We start from the raw sequence: 21,837 nt of genomic DNA, 5'->3' as shown, positions 1-21,837 counted from the left end.
ACTACGTATTGGAGAAGAGATTTTCCCCTTTTAATATGTTTTTCAGCTAAAATAGCTACTACCCATAACAGTCGTTGTTGATAAGAAATTGACTTTCAAGAAGCATTTACGTAATATTGCTTCTTTTGTTTCTTAAAACGTTGGTATCTTTCAGAAATATTTTTTAATGTTTCACGATGAAGCTATTATATCTAAGTGTTTTAAATCTCCACTTCCGCCTTGTTCTCCAGTGTGGTCTTTTGGTGCTGACTCAGCTCAAAGGTTTGGACAGAGTTGTGTCTTGTGTCATAGATGTAAAGTGAGTTAACAATGTTTGTTGCATAAAGTGTGCTGCAATGACAAATATCCTCTGCATTCTTCTTTACATGGCTAGCTGTGTTTGCTTGCAACACTGGGCAGGCTGCTGCTGCAAACAATGTCATTTTCTAGTATCAGGTTTAATACTACTCAGTTTGGTAGGAGTTTTATCTTGGCTACAACTGAAATTTGGAATAGTTTGTCCAGTGCAGTTGTGGAACCTTTGGATCTCCAAATGTTTTAGCAAGAAGCAAATTTATTCCTCCTAACATCTGAATTTAGGTGTAATGTTTTTATTGTCTACTCTGTTATTTATATGTTTATCACCTTTTCCTATAACTTGTCTCCCTCTGCAGGATGATTCTCCTGTAGAGCTCTGCCCTCTTAGGGTTTTCAGCTTAAAATTTAAACAATAAAAGAAGAAGGAGAGAAGATATGCAAAATGAGATAATGTGACTGTAGGTTAACACAAAGTAGTCTTGCACTGAATGTTTGAAGGCATATAAAAAATATGTAATGAGGAACTTGATTCAAACAAGCATTATCATAGCGATTCCATTGTGCATCCTACTTGTCAGTAAAAAAAGTTGCCAAGTACCAGGTGGGCATTTTGAATTCTCCAGAGTGCTTTTGTGACATTGATTTAAATGTACTACATTACTTGACACATCATCACAAGTCACTTTATCACTTATAATTGACTGAGACAAACACGTCATCACAACAATAATGTATGGTAGGTGGTGTGTGGGTAGGCGAGCACTCTTATTTTTGTTTAATCTTTTGCGTTATTGGCGAAAACGCGTATGTCATTACATGTTTTTTGTTGCTTCTCTAATTAGCTACATTTGAAGAGCATTAACCCCTCAGGGACAGCAGGGCTATTTTGATCCTCAGTAATTGCGTCTGAAACTCCATATCAGCATGTATGATTACAGTACTCTTATTTTATGCCATAATATTTTAACGAATTTTGTGCAAAAATGTTCCTATCACTTGAATGGGCCATAAATGACTAATGGAAACACAGGGTAACACACACACGCACACCCTAACTCAGGTTACAGGGAGATCAGTGTGACTAAAGATTTCATGTGGGAAAGTACTACACTACTTTCCAGTACTTCTTGTATATATTTGCACTTAAGTATACCCAGGGATTTCTGTTGGTTTTAGTTCTTATCTTTTATGATAGTAGTCAGCTGTAATTGTAATTTTGCAAAGTAACATACAAAAGGATATTAGAAAGAACATGTCTAACTCACTAAAATGTACATCTCCCCGTCCCAGTTCATATGATTTTAGTTTTTATCTGTTATATAATGTGAGCTGTAATTATAATTTTACAAAGTAAAATAAAAAAATTATTCAAAAGGACATGAATAACCTGCTAAAATAGCGTGTTTTTACAAGTCATGGAAAAGAGGCCCTGCACAGGGCTGGAAATATTCACTTTGTTTCCTGTGGAAGGTACAGAAAAATTTTTAGATGTTTGTTTCTTATACCATGTGCATTTGCATATCATCCTCTTTCCAGTGATGTGGTGTTTTTTAAATTGGCCCACCTCACAGTTTGCCCGGTTTTGGGTTATTGTTCATGTATATTCAGCCCAGGCTATAAGGATTAATGCACTTTGTAGCAGAGCATGATTTGCTACTTTGTCCAGTTGCTCGTCAGTGCCAAAGAAGTGGGAGGTTGTATTGTGTAGATTACGTATTGGCCATACACGTTTAACTCACGGCTTTGTGATGAATGGGGAGAATGAGCCCTTCTGTGACGATTGCTTGGTTCCACTGACTGTTAGGCATTTGCTGGTTGAGTGTCCCAGTCTGGTGGAACTTAGGAATCATTTTTTATCAAATAGCAGTGAAGCAGGTGGTAATTATAACATGGCAAAACTGTTGGGAGAAAGTATGTGTATTAATAATGTTATCTCTTTTATCAAAGAAGCTGGTCTTCTCAAATATATTTGACAGCTGTGCTGTCTTAGTATATATATATATATATTTTTTTTTCTAAAGTTATACTGTTTATCTGATCAAATCTATTAATAGTTCTTTTTAGCAGAATTTTATATATTTATTTATTTATTTTAGCTAGTTTTCTTTTGTTTTTCCTTTTAATAAAATTTATATGTAGTTCTTTTTAGCAGAATTTTAATTTTAATTTTTATAACATACTATAAAAATGAAAAGATCACACTTAGTATTCGGCGTCGGTGACCCTGGTAGTTGTGACGCCAGATAACCCTCAATTAATCAATCAATCAATCCTTGGTACTTGTGTTCAGTGACCAGGACCTTCTTGGCACCTCAACCCCTCTTCCGACCAGTTTGCCATTTCATGACCTTGAGGAGGTACAGGAACTTGATGATGCAGTAGTGTTTTGGAGTGGGAGGAGTAGGAAGACATTAAAACCTTCTAAGGTTTTAGAAGTCAGGCCTTCATACGCAGTTTAGGCAGCAAGCATGGGTAAGTGAGAGAGAAAAGGTTTTATTTTTAGTTTTCAAGTGCATTTTTTGTGTTTAGACAAAGTAGGAAAAAAAGGGTTACCCATGTTATATGGTAATGTACTGTGTGTGTACACTATGCCTACTGAACTGTGTGTTGGGTAAGAGAGAGAGAAAAGTTTTGATTTAATTTTTTACTTTATTTTTAATTTTTCATTTTGTGTAGATGTAATTGCATTTTTACAAGACAAAATAGAAAAAAGTGCAAATCATATTTCCCAAAAATAGTTTACGGTACTGTATTGTTCTGTACCATATGTATAATGCCTGCTGTATTGTGTGTTGTGCATAAGCATATAGTGTATGTACCATATATCTTGTTATAGATATGGGAAAATTCTTCTTCGTTTTAATGTGCTTTTTCCCATTTTTATATGGGGTAAGCACGATGCCTTCTTTTCGAAGGACTTTGATTTGGCGTTGGGGTAGGCCGTAGCCTCAATCGGCTGCCCTGCCTGACATCGCTTAGACCCCGGTAACGATGTGTATGTGTATCGTACCAATCCCCACCTCCCTTTCTCCCAGCAGCGAGGAGAACTGGGCGGTTTAGGTCGACAGTTCGAGACGTGAGATGTCTGTTATGTTTTTAGAAGATGTTGGAGTGGCTTTGTTTATGTGTGTATTAGTCTGTAACACCCATTTGCTTTCAGCAAACCTTTCCTTTGATTACATACGTAATCCCGGGGTGTCTACACGGATAGCAAAGTGTCCGCCTTCTCTGACCAGTCAGCTGCGGATTTGAACCCGCGCCATGGACCTCTACGAAGTCCTAGGCCGCTGCTCTACCGACTGAGCCATCGAGGCTCCGACAGATATGGGAAAATAAGGTAGTTAATTTTGGATAAACATAAAGTTTTTGTTTAACGTGTGTTGGTTGTTTTCATAAGCAAATTTAGTATATATATAGGGTATACATATTCTATATTGACAAGGTAGCAGGTTAAGGGCACAAAGTTGCTGTTGAGTGTTTTTTATCATATCTTGAAATTTGTATTATCTGGCAGGGCCTTGGATACATTAATCCAGATATGGGGGAAATTGATTATACAGAAGCTGAATGGGAAGGAGTTATAAAATTAAATTTTAGTATCCTGATTTTATTCATTTAGGTCCTCTTTTGGATAGGTATTGTAATTATAGCATCTGGTATTATGAAGGGCTGTTGTTTCTTCCTAATTAGGAGCCACCTGTTGTAGTTTTGACTAGTGGATGATATTTCAGTTTCAAATGAACAGGACTAGTTTCTTGATGTAAGAGATTTTCATTATATAGTAACTACAACTAGACATTATTGGGGATGACATCAGTATATTGAAGTTGAGTGATTAGTTTATATATGCAAAGACTCAAGCTTTTCATCAGTTAAGTTAAAGTTGGTTCCTAGAAGGTGTTATGTGGCAGACAACTGCGTAAAATGTTTCTGTTAAAAGGTCAACTGGATATGCTACTCCTCTGGCTTAATCACCAGATTTAATAACATCTCAGCAGATACTATTGGAAACTGCAAGTGATCTTTTAGGATGCTTGAATGTTATTTAACTCATAAACAAGCTTTATGTGTAATATTATGAAAAAATGATACTGTTGAAAACATTTCATGGGCAGTATGCAAATGATTAGAAACCATACAAGATAGTAATTCTTGACAAAGGTAAGTTGAATAGCTTTTTCAGCACTCTGCAGTTTACTCCATTAATTACACAATTCATCTTAATAGAGGGATAGTGAATCAAATAGATAAGACTTCTGGTGTTTATTAGTTTTATAGTCCTTACCAGAAATAGTGTAATGTACCTCACAGAGGTTAAGTATGACTTCCCTGAATATGAAAGAATTTATAAGAGGCTAAAATAATTGTAAGAAAAACTTTTTAATTATAAAAGTAGTTATTTTATCATTATATAATTATGCAGGAACAATATTGGTTGGCTTTCCACATAAACAGTTTTTCATAGATTTGCTATAATGACTTGATATGATTGTGTTTTGATTTATACTGATATGCATGCACTGTAAAGTATACTATATAAATGCAACATATGCTATTTGTATGCAGTTGACCCCATACATTCTCTGGTGTAGGATTTAGGAGCCAAACTAAACAAGAGAAATCCACAATAGGTAAATTCAATAAAAAATTAACTGAATACAATCGATTAGAAACACAGAGTGAAATACTGTATTGTTTTCATAGGTAATTACTTTCCATCAGCATTTTCAAGTTTTTGTAGTAAAGTTACATAAGTGCAAGTGTGAAAAATAATACAGATATTCTGTTGAACTGCAAAGAAGCAAACCCATGGATGTTGAAATAACAAATATCGGGAATCGCATGTATACCTATATTATATACATGGAACTTCTAGTTCTGAAATAGACTACTTTAGGTTTAACATTAGCCACTGTTCATGGAAAAACAGTAGATAGGGATACAAAGTCTATTGGATTTTACCCTTTTCATTGTCACTGACAGCCTTCAACAAGAATGCATGGCACCCTTGTCAATTATGAGGATACCTTACCATCTTATTGTTGGATCTGTTCAGCCCGGCTTGTCGATAGAACAGAATTTTAATAGAAACAGTAGCTTTCTCTCAGACCTTGGCTGAACTGCTAACCCCAAATATTTAATGTACTGTACTTGTGATTTTCATTTCTATTTATTGACATGAGCTAGACTGTGGCAAACTGGTATTTGCTGGTTTGCTACGTATAGAAAATTATATATATTCAGAACCTCATGAAAGAGGTTATTTTGTAAAATACTGTAGTATTAAGTTGTTGATTATATATATAACATGATATACTGTAATTATTTTACTATTAATATTCTTTTGATAGCTCCTAAAATAAAACCGCAAATGGCTCAGTGTGTAACCTGCTGTCACGATCATGGATTTTTTAAATCTAGAGTACTTTATTATTTAGTATAAGCATAGCACCTTAGTAATGTGCAGTTTTTAAAATTTACACTACAGTATGTTAATTACAGTACTTTAGATTTAAAAATATTTATAATTTTCCTTGTGGTATACAATTTCTATGTAACCTTGTGACTTAGAAGGTAGCTATGATTTAGTTATTTGCTTAATGGAAAATTACTCTTTTTGTGTTATCAAACAAATGTCCCATTTTTCATGGTACAAGCTATTTCATGGTTGCCAGAATTACTCAAAGTATTAAAGTAAGAAAATTACTAGAGGAGTTTACATTTGCAATTGTGGAACGTCATAGTGAAATGAACAGTTTTCACCTAACATGCAGTGTCTAGTTAATGTTTAATGTTCTAACACTTTAGATATAATAGAATTCATATGTTTCTAGTCTTACTGTTTTTGTCCTGGAAGCCTGATAGATGCGCATCATTAAGAATTAGATCTATTTGCTTGAAAAAGTAAAAGTTATGGGACTTAAGCATGTCTTTTTAAGTAGTGTGTTTTACTGTTGTAAACTGCATGAATTTACTCATTGTTTTTTTATGTACTCTCTGTCATAATACCTTATGGTAAAGTCACATTGTAACTCTTCATTTGAACATGAAGTTGAAAAAATTTCAACTGATTTTCAGCACTGCATTGCTTTCAAATTTTGGGATAGTTTTGATTAGGGGTCCAGTTCATTTAGTGTGTTTTGTTGTTATAAGACGGAGTGAACAGTTACAGTGTTATAGGCTTTTTCGATACAGTGATAACTAAATTATGAGTTTAATATGAAGCTTATAACGAACACCATTTTATTACTAAGGAAGCCACTTTTAACAGATTCAGGATTTCATCTATTGGTCCTGAGTTTTAGCCTATTCCTACTTATTTATTGGAAGACAATTTACATCTACTTTCTAGTGTTAGCAATATTTTTCTTTTAACAAGCTCTGAAAGAAGCAATGACCACTAGACTCTATGGAAATTAGTGTAAAAGGCCTGACTAGCATATTGCTAAATTTCAGTTATAAGAGAAGTGAGGTTGGAATGACTTTGTCTTTTATTCTACAGAAGTATATAAATTATTTCCATTTATGTCACTGTATCTGTATAATCTTGCTCAAAAAGATACAGCAATGTGTGTTTTAACGAGCTTCAAAATTAAAGCATAGATATGACAGAAATGCTTTGCATGCTACAGTATATTACTGCAGAATGTAACTTTAGTTGTTACATGAATGGAACAGTGCCATGTAACAACTTTTGCTATATATGTGTTACAGTATTGTTTTTGTGCATTTAACTTTTTTCTTACTCATCATATTGACTCAAAAAATAAAGCTTACCTGCAAATATTTCTAATATTTTGATGAAAATAATGTTGTAAGAAAGCTGAAATGTCCATAGATTTATGTCAAAAGAAATATGAAGTTTTCATTAATTCTGTTTTACACAGCAAAGCATAGATATCAGAAATTTTATATAAGAAACAGAATACTGTAAGAATATGCAATTGTATTACTTTTACATATTGCAAAATAATGAAATGAAGTAACAATTCATTTTTAATTAGTGAAAACAAATATAATTTTATGGGGAATATTAATAGGTTCACAGGTTTTTTGTCATTTAAGTACATCATGCACCTTGTTTTATAAAAATGTGCAGAGGCAGCACAGAATTTCCTTTCCTGTGCTAAGTAAATAATTTTTTTGCAGTACATTATTCATAAAAAGACCATACAGAAAAAATTTTTTTATTTGACAGTCTAAGGTGTCTTACACAAAGATTTTTAGGGGGTTTATGAAACTATGATTTTCTGCCGTTCTTCCGTTGTTGCATAATATTAATTGAATACACCATGCTGTAAATTTTTAGTAAATTCCAGATGGTATTTGTAGTCGTTCAAGTAAAATGTTTCACTGGGTTGCTTTGTAATACAGTGGACAGTGAAGCTATTAGAATAATTACCTCCCATGGAACTTTGCAAAAGAAATAAAGCACAGTACAGCAGTGTAAGCCAGGTTGGCAGGTTATCTAAACAGAATTAACTTTCTCTTAACTGATATTACTGATACTATATTCTTCATCTTTCTTTGTTACCTGTACTGTATTTTGAAATTGTGTTTAATGATTACTGAATAGTAATGCTAAACCGTATTCGCTAAGTTACTCAACATGAAATAGTTAACCAAGATTACTCTGACAGCTCACCCATTGAATTTCTTTCAGTTATCACTACAGCAGTCATTTTGTTTTATTTACATAAACATGTTTTTCCTTACAAGCATATATTTGGGTGATATGATTCATGTGTTTTGTGATTGAATGCATTTCCCTTTCCAGGATTTTGTAATAGCCAAAGCACGTATGTACCTAATATAGTATTTTTATTGTCAGTGGCAGTGTATTATTACTGATATGACTGAATCACAATTTGATATTTGATATTATACCTTTACAGATAAAAGACATTTTTGTTTTAAAGAATATTGTCTTGTAGAGAGGGAAATATAGTTCTGGTGGAGCTTTAATTATTGGTAAAAGCTGTCTTCCACAACTACATTTCAGTGAAAAGCATCCCCTGACTATACTAATCAACAAAAGTTTCATCAACTTCAGTAATTGAATGCAATATACATTTTCTAAGTTTATGGGCTCCATTGATTCCTCATAATCTAATGTAGTGTATAAGATGATCGTCTTGTGGTGTCTGGATATTACAGTATATAGTAGCTAAAATAATTATTCAGTATCTATTCAGTAACTAATGTAAATGCTTTATCACAGGGTATATTAATCAACTGAGTCAGCAAGTATGATAACTAATATTTAAAGCACGAAAGACTACTTGAGAACATGGAATTAATAGCATCATCATTTCTAAACAGTATGTCGAAGCAGTATTTTGTCAGATACCCCCAAAGTAAAGTAGGTCTATAAAAGATGAATCAAACACAGAGTCCATATTTATAAATACTGCCTTCAGCCTCAAGTAGTGAATAAATATAGTTTTATCAGATGTCACAACCATTAAAAAGAATGCATTCTAGTTCTTTGTAAAACTGGTAGAGTAAGCATTTTAAATAATGTCCTAATTCAGTTATTGATCCTTGCATTACATATAAAGCTCTGGCAAGCTGAGAACCTGCTTTGTTCACAATATTCATCAGTTTATATTATTGGCAGTATACCCCTAGTGGCAGTTTCATTTAACTACATGATTCACTGTTCATAAATAATACTATCCTGTAGGATTCTGAAAATGAATGATGCTTGGTGCTATCCTTGACTCCAACTCCATTTTTATCAATATCTAAAAAATACATCAAATGTTGCTAGAAAAGTTGGTATCTCCAGATGGTGGTATTAGTGCCATATGTTCGTTTTACAGTAGCTAGAGTATTCTGTTGTTTGCATGTCTGAAGTTACTTCAGGTCTTCATCATCTAGACAGGATCACACAAATTAAGGTTTTATTTTTCCTAACCATGTTGCCCACATTTTAAACTATTGTTGGAAGGTGCTCTGTGTGGCCACTTTTCATATGTTTCGGTAGAAAACTTCCAATATTATCTCAAGTACCTGCACCATCAGAATTAATGTACAATAATTCTACAAAGTGTCATCATCTAAATTCTGTTGAAATGCAAAGATGATACACAGCCCCTCTCATTAGGGATATTTTATTTCCTGTGCTACAAAATTATGGAATTATCTTCCTGGCAATGTAGTAGATATTGATACTCAAAAGTTCAAGAGGTTGTATTTGTAATTTACGTGGCTTCACATCATTGCCTTAATTTTATTTCTTTGTATATAAATTTGCATTTTTTACTCCGTTGATCTCTATTATCAGTGATATTTTATTTATTGCACTACTTGCCTATTGCCATGTTTTTCTCTTTTTTATATGTGAGCATTCTCTTCTTTGGAAGCCTGCTTAGCAAGTTAATGACCTCTTTTGCTTGTCCATATTAATGTTCTCATGTTGAATAATAATAATATTAATGAACTTGCATTGAATAGGAGTACAGTACAGTTAAAAATCTGAACTGTGCCTGAAAGAACACCAATTTGGTAGTCCTTTAGCTGGTTACTGTACTGCATGCTAAAAATTATGCATTAGCAAAGTAGTGTATTGTATTAATTTGGTGAACAATAAGCTGTGTATGTTAAATATCAGTAAGGGTCCTGGCTAACAGTATTATGTGTCATGACTTAAGGTTATTGGGGTGGTTAATTTAAAATTTTGAAGGGAGTTGGAGCTGTTAATGCCTTAAAAAATTCAAGGGGTAACTGTAATACCTTCAAGTGTTTGAAAACTTATGTGGAAAAATGACGAGGAATTTTATAACGTCATATTAGACTCTGATGACATATAGTTTCTCAAAACGGCAACAACGCTATTTATCAAGTTTTTCTTCATACCAAGGCTTTGTTTTCCATGTATTAATTGTTCAAGGGCAAGAAAAACCATTGTTTATCATGGGAGTGAACACACCATAAGGCAAATATACTATTATATTAAATATCTTTATTGTAGTTACTTCAGCAGCTAAAGCACTGTAAATATTGTCCAGTACAGTACACTGTCAAGTGTGGTACTTATAGGTTTATAGACTAATGGCCTTGAGCATTCCTCATAATCCGGATCATGGTACTAAAATGCATTTTGGGTAAATGATTCAGGCACTGGAGTAATTATTGTCAAGTGATGAATACTGTAGAGATGTTTCAGTTATTGTTTTATACTCATTTTGGGGTCAGGGTTCTTCAGTTAAACTGAATAGCTTTATTATCACCAATTGAAATGAACTTGTGTGATTACATTCTGGGTGTGGGGATTTAACTATTTCAATTGTTGTTGAAATTAGGAGGCGTGAGTGTCTGGAAATGTGCATCCTGCAACCAAATGCGTTCATAATTGATAATAATTCTAGGAACTGCCAACAAAATGAAAAAATGCCACAACTAAATATACTATTAGTGCTAAAACTAAGTTTTAAGCATTTTTAGCTTTGGATGGCCCTAACTAATTGCACTGGCATCAGTGTGAAAATAGGAATGGCTGAAATAATAATAAATGGAATGGCTATGAAAATAAAGGAACTAAATCAAATGTAAAATTATAAAATAACTCTTTATTATAAAATACCATAAAATTTTTCCTTATATTTTAAACATAAATAAATTTTTAAAAAATACCAATAAATATAGTAATGTTTACAAACCTATAATACAAAAGAAAAAATCTCAACATCGATGAATGTATATCCATTACCTCAAGAGCCTTCTCATTTCATTTTGAAAGCCTACACCATTTTGTGATATGACAGCTGTACTTGGTACAGTAACACACCATACCTACTGATATGGCAATGCTAAAACATGGAAGCCCTAATGAAAATAAAATTACCATACCAATGTAATATCAGTCAAGATGTTTACCTATCCCTTGAATGTGGAACATTTAAGTTTCCTGGGTCTTTACATGCTGGCAAGTTAACAATTGGGCTACATTCATTCTTACTAGTTTCACTACCTGATAATCCGTCTTCAACTTTTGAATCTATTTTTATATCAGAAACTGATGAAGGTGATGAACCACCACTTGCAATGTTTTCTAAAGAAGCAGAAACACTGCAAGGCTGTGGTAGTGATTCTGAAGGTAATGGAGAAACAGAAGACGATGCTGTGGCTAAAAGAGCAGGAGCAGAGTTGGAAGGAGAGACAGTAGTGGTGTGAGATGTCACTGGAGAGGTAGTAGTTGCCTCAGTAGTTGGAGCCTTGGCTCTGTTGTGTGTTAAGTGACTTTTTACAAGATGTCCAGCAGCCAAAGCTGACATGAGTGAGAGTTCGCCAGCCAGTACAGTTGCTGCCACGATTTTAGCAAACTGACGCGCATTTTCTCCAGGAGTTTCTTTATGTGCACCTGATGGAAACAATATTATAAGGATATACTGAGCAACATCATTATGATTGTCAACAACTGTAAAATCCATTTAAGTCAAATCTTACCAAGGTCACTCATGTCTAAATACAACCTGCATGACCAGTTTGTTTAATAATGAAAACAAATCTTTCATAACATTCAAATGTTAATTGCATAAGAGCTTTGTATTTTTCGTATGTTTACAAACCAAGGCTTTTTATATAGGAGTATCTTTCAGCGTGAGCTGGAAACTAGTCAAAACTTCGTAACAAAGGGGGTTAACAAGTGGAGATGAGGGATGATTGAGAGAGTATCCGTCACTTACTGACCAATTACACTCACCTTTCCTACAGCTGCACGGACTGAGTGGGGCAGTCAGTCCCTTCCAACTGACTAAAGTTGAGAACCACCATGGAATTTCCATCATCTCAGATGCCTTACAAGCACAAGAGGTCATGGCTCCCCAAGCTCCTACTGGTCTGGTGAAATAGTTGGCCAGAGTAGTACTGTACGGTCTTGAGCATGAATGCCCCTTCTAAGGCGAGAAGGGGTTACTCAAGTAAGGAACCATTTGGAGAACACTGACGTCTCCCACTGGAGACATCGTGCTGAAAGGCAGTTTGGTCCTGGTAAAACCCAGAGTTGGGTACTTGACTAAACTAGACCTAGTCCCTCTCCCCATTGTACTCTGCCTAACTCCAATGTGTACTTTGACCCAGATGCTGTTCTTGAAAGAGGAAATAAGGATAGAATGGAATCCAGTCATTTCACTTCAACTACCAGACTTAAACAGACCCTGTCAAAAACGGAGCTTGGGTGACTGACCATGTTGGAAATCCGTCACAGGTCCTCAAGAAAAAGTGTTAAGGCCTTGCTAGTGATGTCCTCCATATATATAGAGTGGAGAACAGAGAGTCTGATATGTCAGACTCTCACCCTCACTACCTGGAGCCCAAAAAGTTGAGCCAGACAGTGAGGGACAGACTAATGCCCTTGACTTCGTGATCCCTCCAATGGGAAGGGAACTAACTTGATCTTCAAAGTGACGACAGGCCGAAGAACCCAAACAAAGCCAAAAGTGTTTTCCTAGACAACTCTTTCCAAACGAAGAACCCAAACAAAGCCAAAAGTGTTTTCCTAGACAACTCTTTCTAACACTAATGATACTAATGAAGAAAGAAAACACTACAACTCTGAGAGGATAACTTCAAAAAGTACTAAAAATTGCATAAGTCACTCAGGACTGATGCTCCTAGGAGACAAAGACTGTTCAACACTGGTAGCATAGGCAACTCCATTGAAGAGGAGAGATCTAACTCAATCAGAAAAAGACTGTAAAGGCACATAGTGAAAGGGACCTGACTGCTAAGGTGAAAGGGAAAATTGCGCCATTTGCTGAGTGTCGGCTCAAGCAGAGAGATTCCCGTTTATGATACTAATCACAGATGATACTCCTCTGAAAAACTTCAAAGGTGCCTTATTAAATTCCTTGCTTCCTCGCAAGAAAACTAATTTTCTCTGGAGCTGCTAGAGAATTGCAATGTAAGTTGCAGAAAGTGTACCGCTCAATGGCCCGAGGCCAACGAGAAACTGCCAGCTCCAAGTAAGAAGGAGGAATGAGAAACACTATCACTTCTCAAAGAAGTCAGGGGAAGGGAACAATGAACACAAGTCTTCTACAGATGACTGAACTTTATTCCATCACTGCTTTGAAGCCGACAATGAAAACAGAAATGAAGTTCTCTGTAATCCTAGTCTCTGTCGAGTATGGGAACTCAAAAATATTTGGCAAGAACTAAAAAATTCTAAACTCCTTCACTGTCACTAGAGCATGAACCAAAATGCCCCTTTACTCAAACACTGACAGCTGAGTTGAACTACAATGACATTCTGTTGCACTGAATACATAATGCAGACAATCTGATGATAGCAAACAGTCCACTCAAGCAGCTGCACTGCTAAAGGAAGTAAAGTATGAGTTATTGCTCATCTTTTCTTAAAACATAGGTTTTAGGTCCTGACAGTGGTGTAACTGCTCATCCACCATGAAGAGACTTCCACTCATTCTGAAAACCTGCAGTGTTAAAGATGCTGCAAACTCTGTGAGAATGGTACAGTGCAGAGGAGGTGCACCCAAAAGTAACCCCCTTCCCTCCCCCAGTTTCCAAAACCAAAGAAATATTGAGAGTGCAGAGTAATGAAAACCTTACAAAGACTAATGTCACCAAAGAAAGCAGAAATGTCCTTAACTCTAGCTTCAAAAAAAGTGAAATGGCGATAAGTTCTAAATTGGTACTTCAGTGCCATATCAGACTGAGAAATGACTGCAAAGGTTCTCAAGTGATATGAGGTACTATATGGCGACAGAAGAATTAAGACCAACTGAAAAGGAAGAGAAGGCTGTCCATGCCAGGACAGGAACCACGCCATTACCTCCCTAAGCTAATTAACACAAGATGCTATACAAAAGGTACTCCCTGCTGTCAAGTGTCAGTAAGTTCAAAGTTTTACCTACTGCCTGGGGATGAGGTTGGACTACACTTAATTGATCACATACACGCCCTTAAGGGCACAACAACTCCATAACTTAAGTGTACAGTACTGTGATAAGCAAATACAATACCCTTAAAATAGCCAAAGTCAAATCAAGGGTGAAAAGTACATAATACTCCTGAGAAAGGCTGTTGCCAGTCCAAAACAGCATCATAAACTGGTAGGTTATTCTATCTCAAGTAAAGTTGAGGTACTTTTGAGAGTTAAGAAGAAAGGGCTCTCAAACTTACTTTAGGCTAAAGTTTTCATGAAAGTAATAAGTCCTTCAGTTTTCAAGAGAGTAATAAGTCCCTTCTGTCTTTAATGTATTACTCAAGCCCTGCACACCAAAAAGACTAGTAAAAGTGGGTTTGTAACACACTCCAAGGGGGAGAGAGGTTGAACATTGGTCTCTTACCCCTGGTCATGTTCCCTAACGGAATTTGACAATCAGACCAGGAAACTGGTGTCTTGTGACTTCCAATGGTACGTTTTACCAAAAATGCTCTCACCCCTGTTGAAAAGACTAAGACACAAGTAAATCTGGAGAAAGAAGTGGAGTTTGTTCAGGGTACAAAGGAGATAACTCAAGCAAAAGCCTCAAGCTGTTAAGAAGAATTGCTATGAAAAGGGTCTACTTCTTGCACCCACCACTTCAGGTGAGAGGGGTTACCCTCATTGTGGCAGCAGAGGAGGGCAATAGCCACTTTCAGCTCTCTTTCCCTCCTTCTTCCCTTATAGTCCAAACATGGCACAATCAGGAGACAATAAATAAGAGTAACTATTTTACTCAAGGGAGAAGGAAGGCTTACATGTCTCCCCAATGTAAAAAAATTTTGAAGTGAGAGGCAACTCTTCAGAATCTTGCTTCGAAAAAAGGAGTGAGACTATGTTTTATAGAGAACCAAGTTTGCCAAGTAGAACACCACTTAGAAGTGCCAAGGATGAGAGCCCTACCCTTGACTCTCATCACCTCCCTATTTGCCATCTCATACTGGACAAGATGCCCAACCTGGTGTAGACAGCATGATAACCATAAGTTAAACTACTAACTTGTTTGCAGGAAAGCTTTGGAGACTGTCTCCAATGCCAAAACATTATTGCAGTGAACATACACCATTCTGACAAAACCACTAAGAATGGGAGATTGACAGACAGCCCACAGGATAGTTCAAACAGTGTGCAAGAGGTGGGGAAGAAGTTTGCAAGATCTACTGGAGACAAAGGCACTTCCCAACAAAACATTATTGCAGTGAACGTACACCATTCTGACAAAACCACTAAGAATGGGAGATTGATAGACAGCCCACAGGATAGTTCAAACAGTGTGCAAGAGGTGGGGAAGAAGTTTGCAAGATCTACTGGAGACAAAGACACTTCCCAAGAAAACATTATTGCAGTGAACATACACCATTCTGACAAAACCACTAAGAATGGGAGATTGATAGACAGCCCACAGGATAGTTCAAACAGTGTGCAAGAGGTGGGGAAGAAGTTTGCAAGATCTACTGGAGACAAAGGCACTTCCCAACAAAACATTATTGCAGTGAACATACACCATTCTGACAAAACCACTAAGAATGGAGATTGATAGACAGCCCACAGAATAGTTCAAACAGTGTGCAAGAGGTGGGGAAGAAGTTTGCAAGATCTACTGGAGACAAAGGCACTTCCCAACAAAACATTATTGCAGTGAACATACACCATTCTGATAAAACCACTAAGAATGGGAGATTGATAGACAGCCCACAGGATAGTTCAAAGTGTGCAAGAGGTGGGGAAGAAGTTTGCAAGATCTATTGGAGACAAAGGCACTTCCCAACAAAACATTATTGCAGTGAACATACACCATTCTGACAAAACCACTAAGAATGGGAGATTGATAGACAGCCCACAGGATAGTTCAAACAGTGTGCAAGAGGTGGGGAAGAAGTTTGCAAGATCTACTGGAGACAAAGGCACTTCCCAACAAAACATTATTGCAGTGAACATACACCATTCTGACAAAACCACTAAGACTGGGAGATTGATAGACAGCCCACAGGATAGTTCAAACAGTGTGCAAGAGGTGGGGAAGAAGTTTGCAAGATCTATTGGAGACAAAGGCACTTCCCAACAAAACATTATTGCAGTGAACATACACCATTCTGACAAAACCACTAAGAATGGGAGATTGATAGACACCCACAGGATAGTTCAAACAGTGTGCAAGAGGTGGGGAAGAAGTTTGCAAGATCTACTGGAGACAAAGGCACTTCCCAACAAAACATTATTGCAGTGAACATACACCATTCTGATAAAACCACTAAGATTGGGAGATTGATAGACAGCCCACAGGATAGTGCAAACAGTGTGCAAGAGGTGGGGAAGAAGTTTGCAAGATCTACTGGAGACAAAGGCACTTCCCAACAAAACATTATTTGCAGTGAACATACACCATTCTGACAAAACCACTAAGAATGGAGATTGATAGACAGCCCACAGAATAGTTCAAACAGTGTGCAAGAGGTGGGGAAGAAGTTTGCAAAAGATCTACTGGAGACAAAGGCACTTCCCAACAAAACATTATTGCAGTGAACATACACCATTCTGATAAAACCACTAAGAATGGGAGATTGATAGACAGCCCACAGGATAGTTCAAAGTGTGCAAAGAGGTGGGAAGAAGTTTGCAAGATCTATTGGAGACAAAGACACTTCCCAACAAAACATTATTGCAGTGAACATACACCATTCTGACAAAACCACTAAGAATGGGAGATTGATAGACAGCCCACAGGATAGTTCAAACAGTGTGCAAGAGGTGGGAAGAAGTTTGCAAGATCTACTGGAGACAAAGGCACTTCCCAACAAAACATTATTGCAGTGAACATACACCATTCTGACAAAAACCACTAAGAATGGAGATTGATAGACAGCCCACAGAATAGTTCAAACAGTGTGCAAGAGGTGGGGAAGAAGTTTGCAAGATCTACTGGAGACAAAGGCACTTCCCAACAAAACATTATTGCAGTGAACATACACCATTCTGACAAAACCACTAAGACTGGGAGATTGATAGACAGCCCACAGGATAGTTCAAACAGTGTGCAAGAGGTGGGGGAAGAAGTTTGCAAGATCTATTGGAGACAAAGGCACTTCCCAACAAAACATTATTGCAGTGAACATACACCATTCTGACAAAACCACTAAGAATGGGAGATTGATAGACAGCCCACAGGATAGTTCAAAGTGTGCAAGAGGTGGGGAAGAAGTTTGCAAGATCTACTGGAGACAAAGGCACTTCCCAACAAAACATTATTGCAGTGAACATACACCATTCTGATAAAACCACTAAGATTGGGAGATTGATAGACAGCCCACAGGATAGTGCAAACAGCAAGAGGTGGGGAAGAAGTTTGCAAGATCTACTGGAGACAAAGGCACTTCCCAACAAAACATTATTGGCAGTGAACATACACCATTCTGACAAAACCACTAAGAATGGAGATTGAAGACAGCCCACAGAATAGTTCAAACAGTGTGCAAGAGGTGGGGAAGTAGTTTGCAAGATCTACTGGAGACAAAGGCACTTCCCAACAAAACATTATTGCAGAACATACACCATTCTGATAAAACCACTAAGAATGGGAGATTGATAGACAGCCCACAGGATAGTTCAAAGTGCAAGAGGTGGGGAAGAAGTTTGCAAGATCTACTGGAGACAAAGGCACTTCCCAACAAAACATTATTGCAGTGAACATACACCATTCTGACAAAACCACTAAGAATGGGAGATTGATAGACAGCCCACAGGATAGTGCAAACAGTGTGCAAGAGGTGGGGAAGAAGTTTGCAAGATCTACTGAGACAAAGGCACTTCCCAACAAAACATTATTGCAGTGAACATACACCATTCTGACAAAACCACTAAGACTGGGAGATTGATAGACAGCCCACAGGATAGTTCAAACAGTGTGCAAGAGGTGGGAAAGTTTGCAAGATCTATTGGAGACAAAGGCACTTCCCAAGAAAACATTATTGCAGTGAACATACACCATTCTGACAAAACCACTAAGAATGGGGAGATTGATAGACACCCACAGGATAGTTCAAACAGTGTGCAAGAGGTGGGGAAAAGTTTGCAAGATCTACTGGAGACAAAGGCACTTCCCAACAAAACATTATTGCAGTGAACATACACCATTCTGATAAAACCACTAAGAATGGGAGATTGATAGACAGCCCACAGGATAGTGCAAACAGTGTGCAAGAGGTGGGGAAGAAGTTTGCAAGATCTACTGAGACAAAAGGCACTTCCCAACAAAACATTATTGCAGTGAACATACACCATTCTGACAAAACCACTAAGACTGGGAGATTGATAGACAGCCCACAGGATAGTTCAAACAGTGTGCAAGAGGTGGGGGAAGAAGTTTGCAAGATCTATTGAGACAAAGGCACTTCCCAACAAAACATTATTGTAGTGAACATACACCATTCTGACAAAACCACTAAGAATGGGAGATTGATAGACACCCACAGGATAGTTCAAACAGTGTGCAAGAGGTGGGGAAGAAGTTTGCAAGATCTACTGGAGACAAAGGCACTTCCCAACAAAATATTATTGCAGTGAACATACACCATTCTGACATAACCACTAAGAATGGGAGATTGATAGACAGCCCACAGGATAGTTCAAACAGTGTGCAAGAGGTGGGGAAGAAGTTTGCAAGATCTACTGGAGACAAAGGCACTTCCCAACAAAACATTATTGCAGTGAACATACACCATCCTGACAAAACCACTAAGAATGGGAGATTGATAGACAGCCCACAGCATAGTTCAAACAGTGTGCAAGAGGTGGGGAAGAAGTTTGCAAGATCTACTGGAGACAAAGGCACTTCCCAACAAAACATTATTGCAGTGAACATACACCATTCTGACAAAACTACTAAGAATGGGAGATTAATAGACAGCCCACAGCATAGTTCAAACAGTGTGCAAGAGGTGGGGAAGAAGTTTGCAAGATCTACTGGAGACAAAGGCACTTCCCAACAAAACATTTTTGCAGTGAACATACACCATTCTGACAAAACCACTAAGAATGGGAGATTGATAGACAGCCCACAGGATAGTTCAAACAGTGTGCAAGAGGTGGGGAAGAAGTTTGCAAGATCTACTGGAGACAAAGGCACTTCCCAACAAAACATTATTGCAGTGAACATACACCATTCTGACAAACCACTAAACCACTAAGACTGGGAGATTGATAGACAGCCCACAGGATAGTTCAAACAGTGTGCAAGAGGTGGGAAGAAGTTTGCAAGATCTACTGGAGACAAAGGCACTTCCCAACAAAACATTATTGCAGTGAACATACACCATTCTGACAAAACCACTAAGAATGGGAGATTGATAGACAGACCACAGGATAGTTCAAACAGTGTGCAAGAGGTGGGGAAGAAGTTTGCAAGATCTACTGGAGACAAAGGCACTTCCCAACAAAACATTATTGCAGTGAACATACACCATTCTGACAAAACCACTAAGAATGGGAGATTGATAGACAGCCCACAGGATAGTTCAAACAGTGTGCAAGAGGTGGGGAAGAAGTTTGCAAGATCTACTGGAGACAAAGGCACTTCCCAACAAAACATTATTGCAGTGAACATACACCATTCTGACAAAACCACTAAGAATGGGAGATTGATACCAAGATCTAGACAGCCCACAGGATAGTTCAAACAGATTGTGCAAGAGGTGGGGAAGAAGTTTGCAAGATCTACTGGAGACAAAGGCACTTCCCAACAAAACATTATTGCAGTGAACATACACCATTACAAAACCATTCTGATAAACCACAGGATAGTTAAGAATGGGAAGATTGATTGAGACAGCCCACAGGATAGTTCAAAACAGTGTGCAAGAGGTGGGGAAGAAGTTTGCAAGATCTACTGGAGACAAAAGTGCACAAGAGGTGGGAAGAAGTTTCCCAACAAAACATTATTGCAGTGAACATACACCATCCTGACAAAACCACTAAGAATGGAGATTGATAGACAGCCCACAGCATAGTTCAAACAGTGTGCAAGAGGTGGGAAGAAGTTTGCAAGATCTAATGGAGACAAAGACACTTCCCAACAAAACATTATTGCAGTGAACATACACCATTCTGACAAAACCACTAAGACTGGGGAGATTGATAAACAGCCCACAGGATAGTTCAAACAGTGATAGCAAGAGGTGGGGAAGAAGTTTGCAAGATCTACTGGAGACAAAGGCACTTCCCAACAAAACATTATTGCAGTGAACATACACCATTCTGACAAAACCACTAAGAATGGGAGAGTTTGACTAGACAGCCCACAGGATAGTTCAAACAGTGTGCAAGAGGTCAAACAGGGAAGAAGTTTGCAAGATCTACTGGAGACAAAGACACTTCCCAACAAAACATTATTGCAGTGAACATACACCATTCTGACAAAACCACTAAGAATGGGAGATTGATAGACAGCCCACAGGATAGTTCAAACAGTGTGCAAGAGGTGGGGAAGAAGTTTGCAAGATCTACTGACAAAACCACTAAGACAAAGGCACTTCCCAACAAAACATTATTGCAAAGTGAACATACACCATTCTGACAAAACCACTAAGAATGGAAGAAGATTGATAGACAGCCCACAGGATAGTTCAAAAACAGTGTGCAAGAGGTGGGGAAGAAGTTTGCAAGATCTACTGGAGACAAAGGCACTTCCCAACAAAACATTATTGCAGTGAACATACACCATTCTTACAAAACCACTAGGAAGAAGTTTGCCCACAGGATAGTTCAAACAGTGTGCAAGAGGTGGGGAAAAGTTTGCAAGATCTACTGGAGACAAAGGCACTTCCCAACAAAACATTATTGCAGTGAACATACACCATTCTGACAAAACCACTAAGACTGGGAGATTGATAGACAGCCCACAGGATAGTTCAAACAGTGTGCAAGAGGTGGGGAAGAAGTTTGCAAGATCTATTGGAGACAAAGGCACTTCCCAACAAAACATTATTGCAGTGAACATACACCATTCTGACAAAACCACTAAGAATGGGAGATTGATAGAAACCACTAAGACTGGGAAGAAGTTTGACAAAGGCACTTCCCAACAAAACATTATTGCAGAACATACACCATTCTGACAAAACCACAGATTGATAGACAGCCCACAGGATAGTTCAAACAGTGTGCAAGAGGTGGGGAAGAAGTTTGCAAGATCTACTGGAGACAAAAGGCACTTCCCAACAAAACATTATTGCAGTGAACATACACCATTCTGACAAAACCACTAAGAATGGGAGATTGATAGACAGCCCACTACAGGATAGTTCAAACAGTGTGCAAGAGGTGGGAAGAAGTTTGCAAGATCTACTGGAGACAAATTGCAGTGAACATACACCATGGGAGATTGATAGACAGCCCACAGGATAGTTCAAACAGTGTGCACCAGTTTGCAAGATCTCTGGAGACAAACCAAAACATTATTGCAGTAACCACTGGGAGATTGATAGACAGACAGCCCACAGGATCAAACAGTTCAAAACTTCAAAACATTATTGCAGTGAACATACACCATTCTGACAAAACCACTAAGAGATGTGCAAGAGGTGGGGAAGAAGTTT

General features: G+C 37.5%; 1 protein-coding gene across 2 annotated transcripts in view; it reads right to left on the bottom strand.

Moving 5' to 3' along the window:
* Positions 1-10,856: 10,856 nt before the first annotated feature.
* Positions 10,857-21,837, bottom strand: part of Hmgcr (HMG coenzyme A reductase) — a 110,066-nt gene continuing 99,085 nt past the window's right edge. For both annotated transcript variants that reach the window (XM_067102161.1, XM_067102162.1), the window contains exon 17: positions 10,857-11,662. In XM_067102161.1, coding sequence (XP_066958262.1) covers positions 11,175-11,662 — 488 coding nt within the window. In that variant the 3' untranslated portion in view covers positions 10,857-11,174. The remainder of the gene's footprint in view (positions 11,663-21,837) is intronic.

This window comes from Macrobrachium rosenbergii, chromosome 59, assembly GCF_040412425.1.
Source record: "Macrobrachium rosenbergii isolate ZJJX-2024 chromosome 59, ASM4041242v1, whole genome shotgun sequence".
NCBI classification, from domain to species: Eukaryota; Metazoa; Arthropoda; class Malacostraca; order Decapoda; family Palaemonidae; genus Macrobrachium; species Macrobrachium rosenbergii.
Note: the sequence above shows the minus strand (reverse complement) of the source record. Positions and strands in the feature narration are given on the sequence as shown.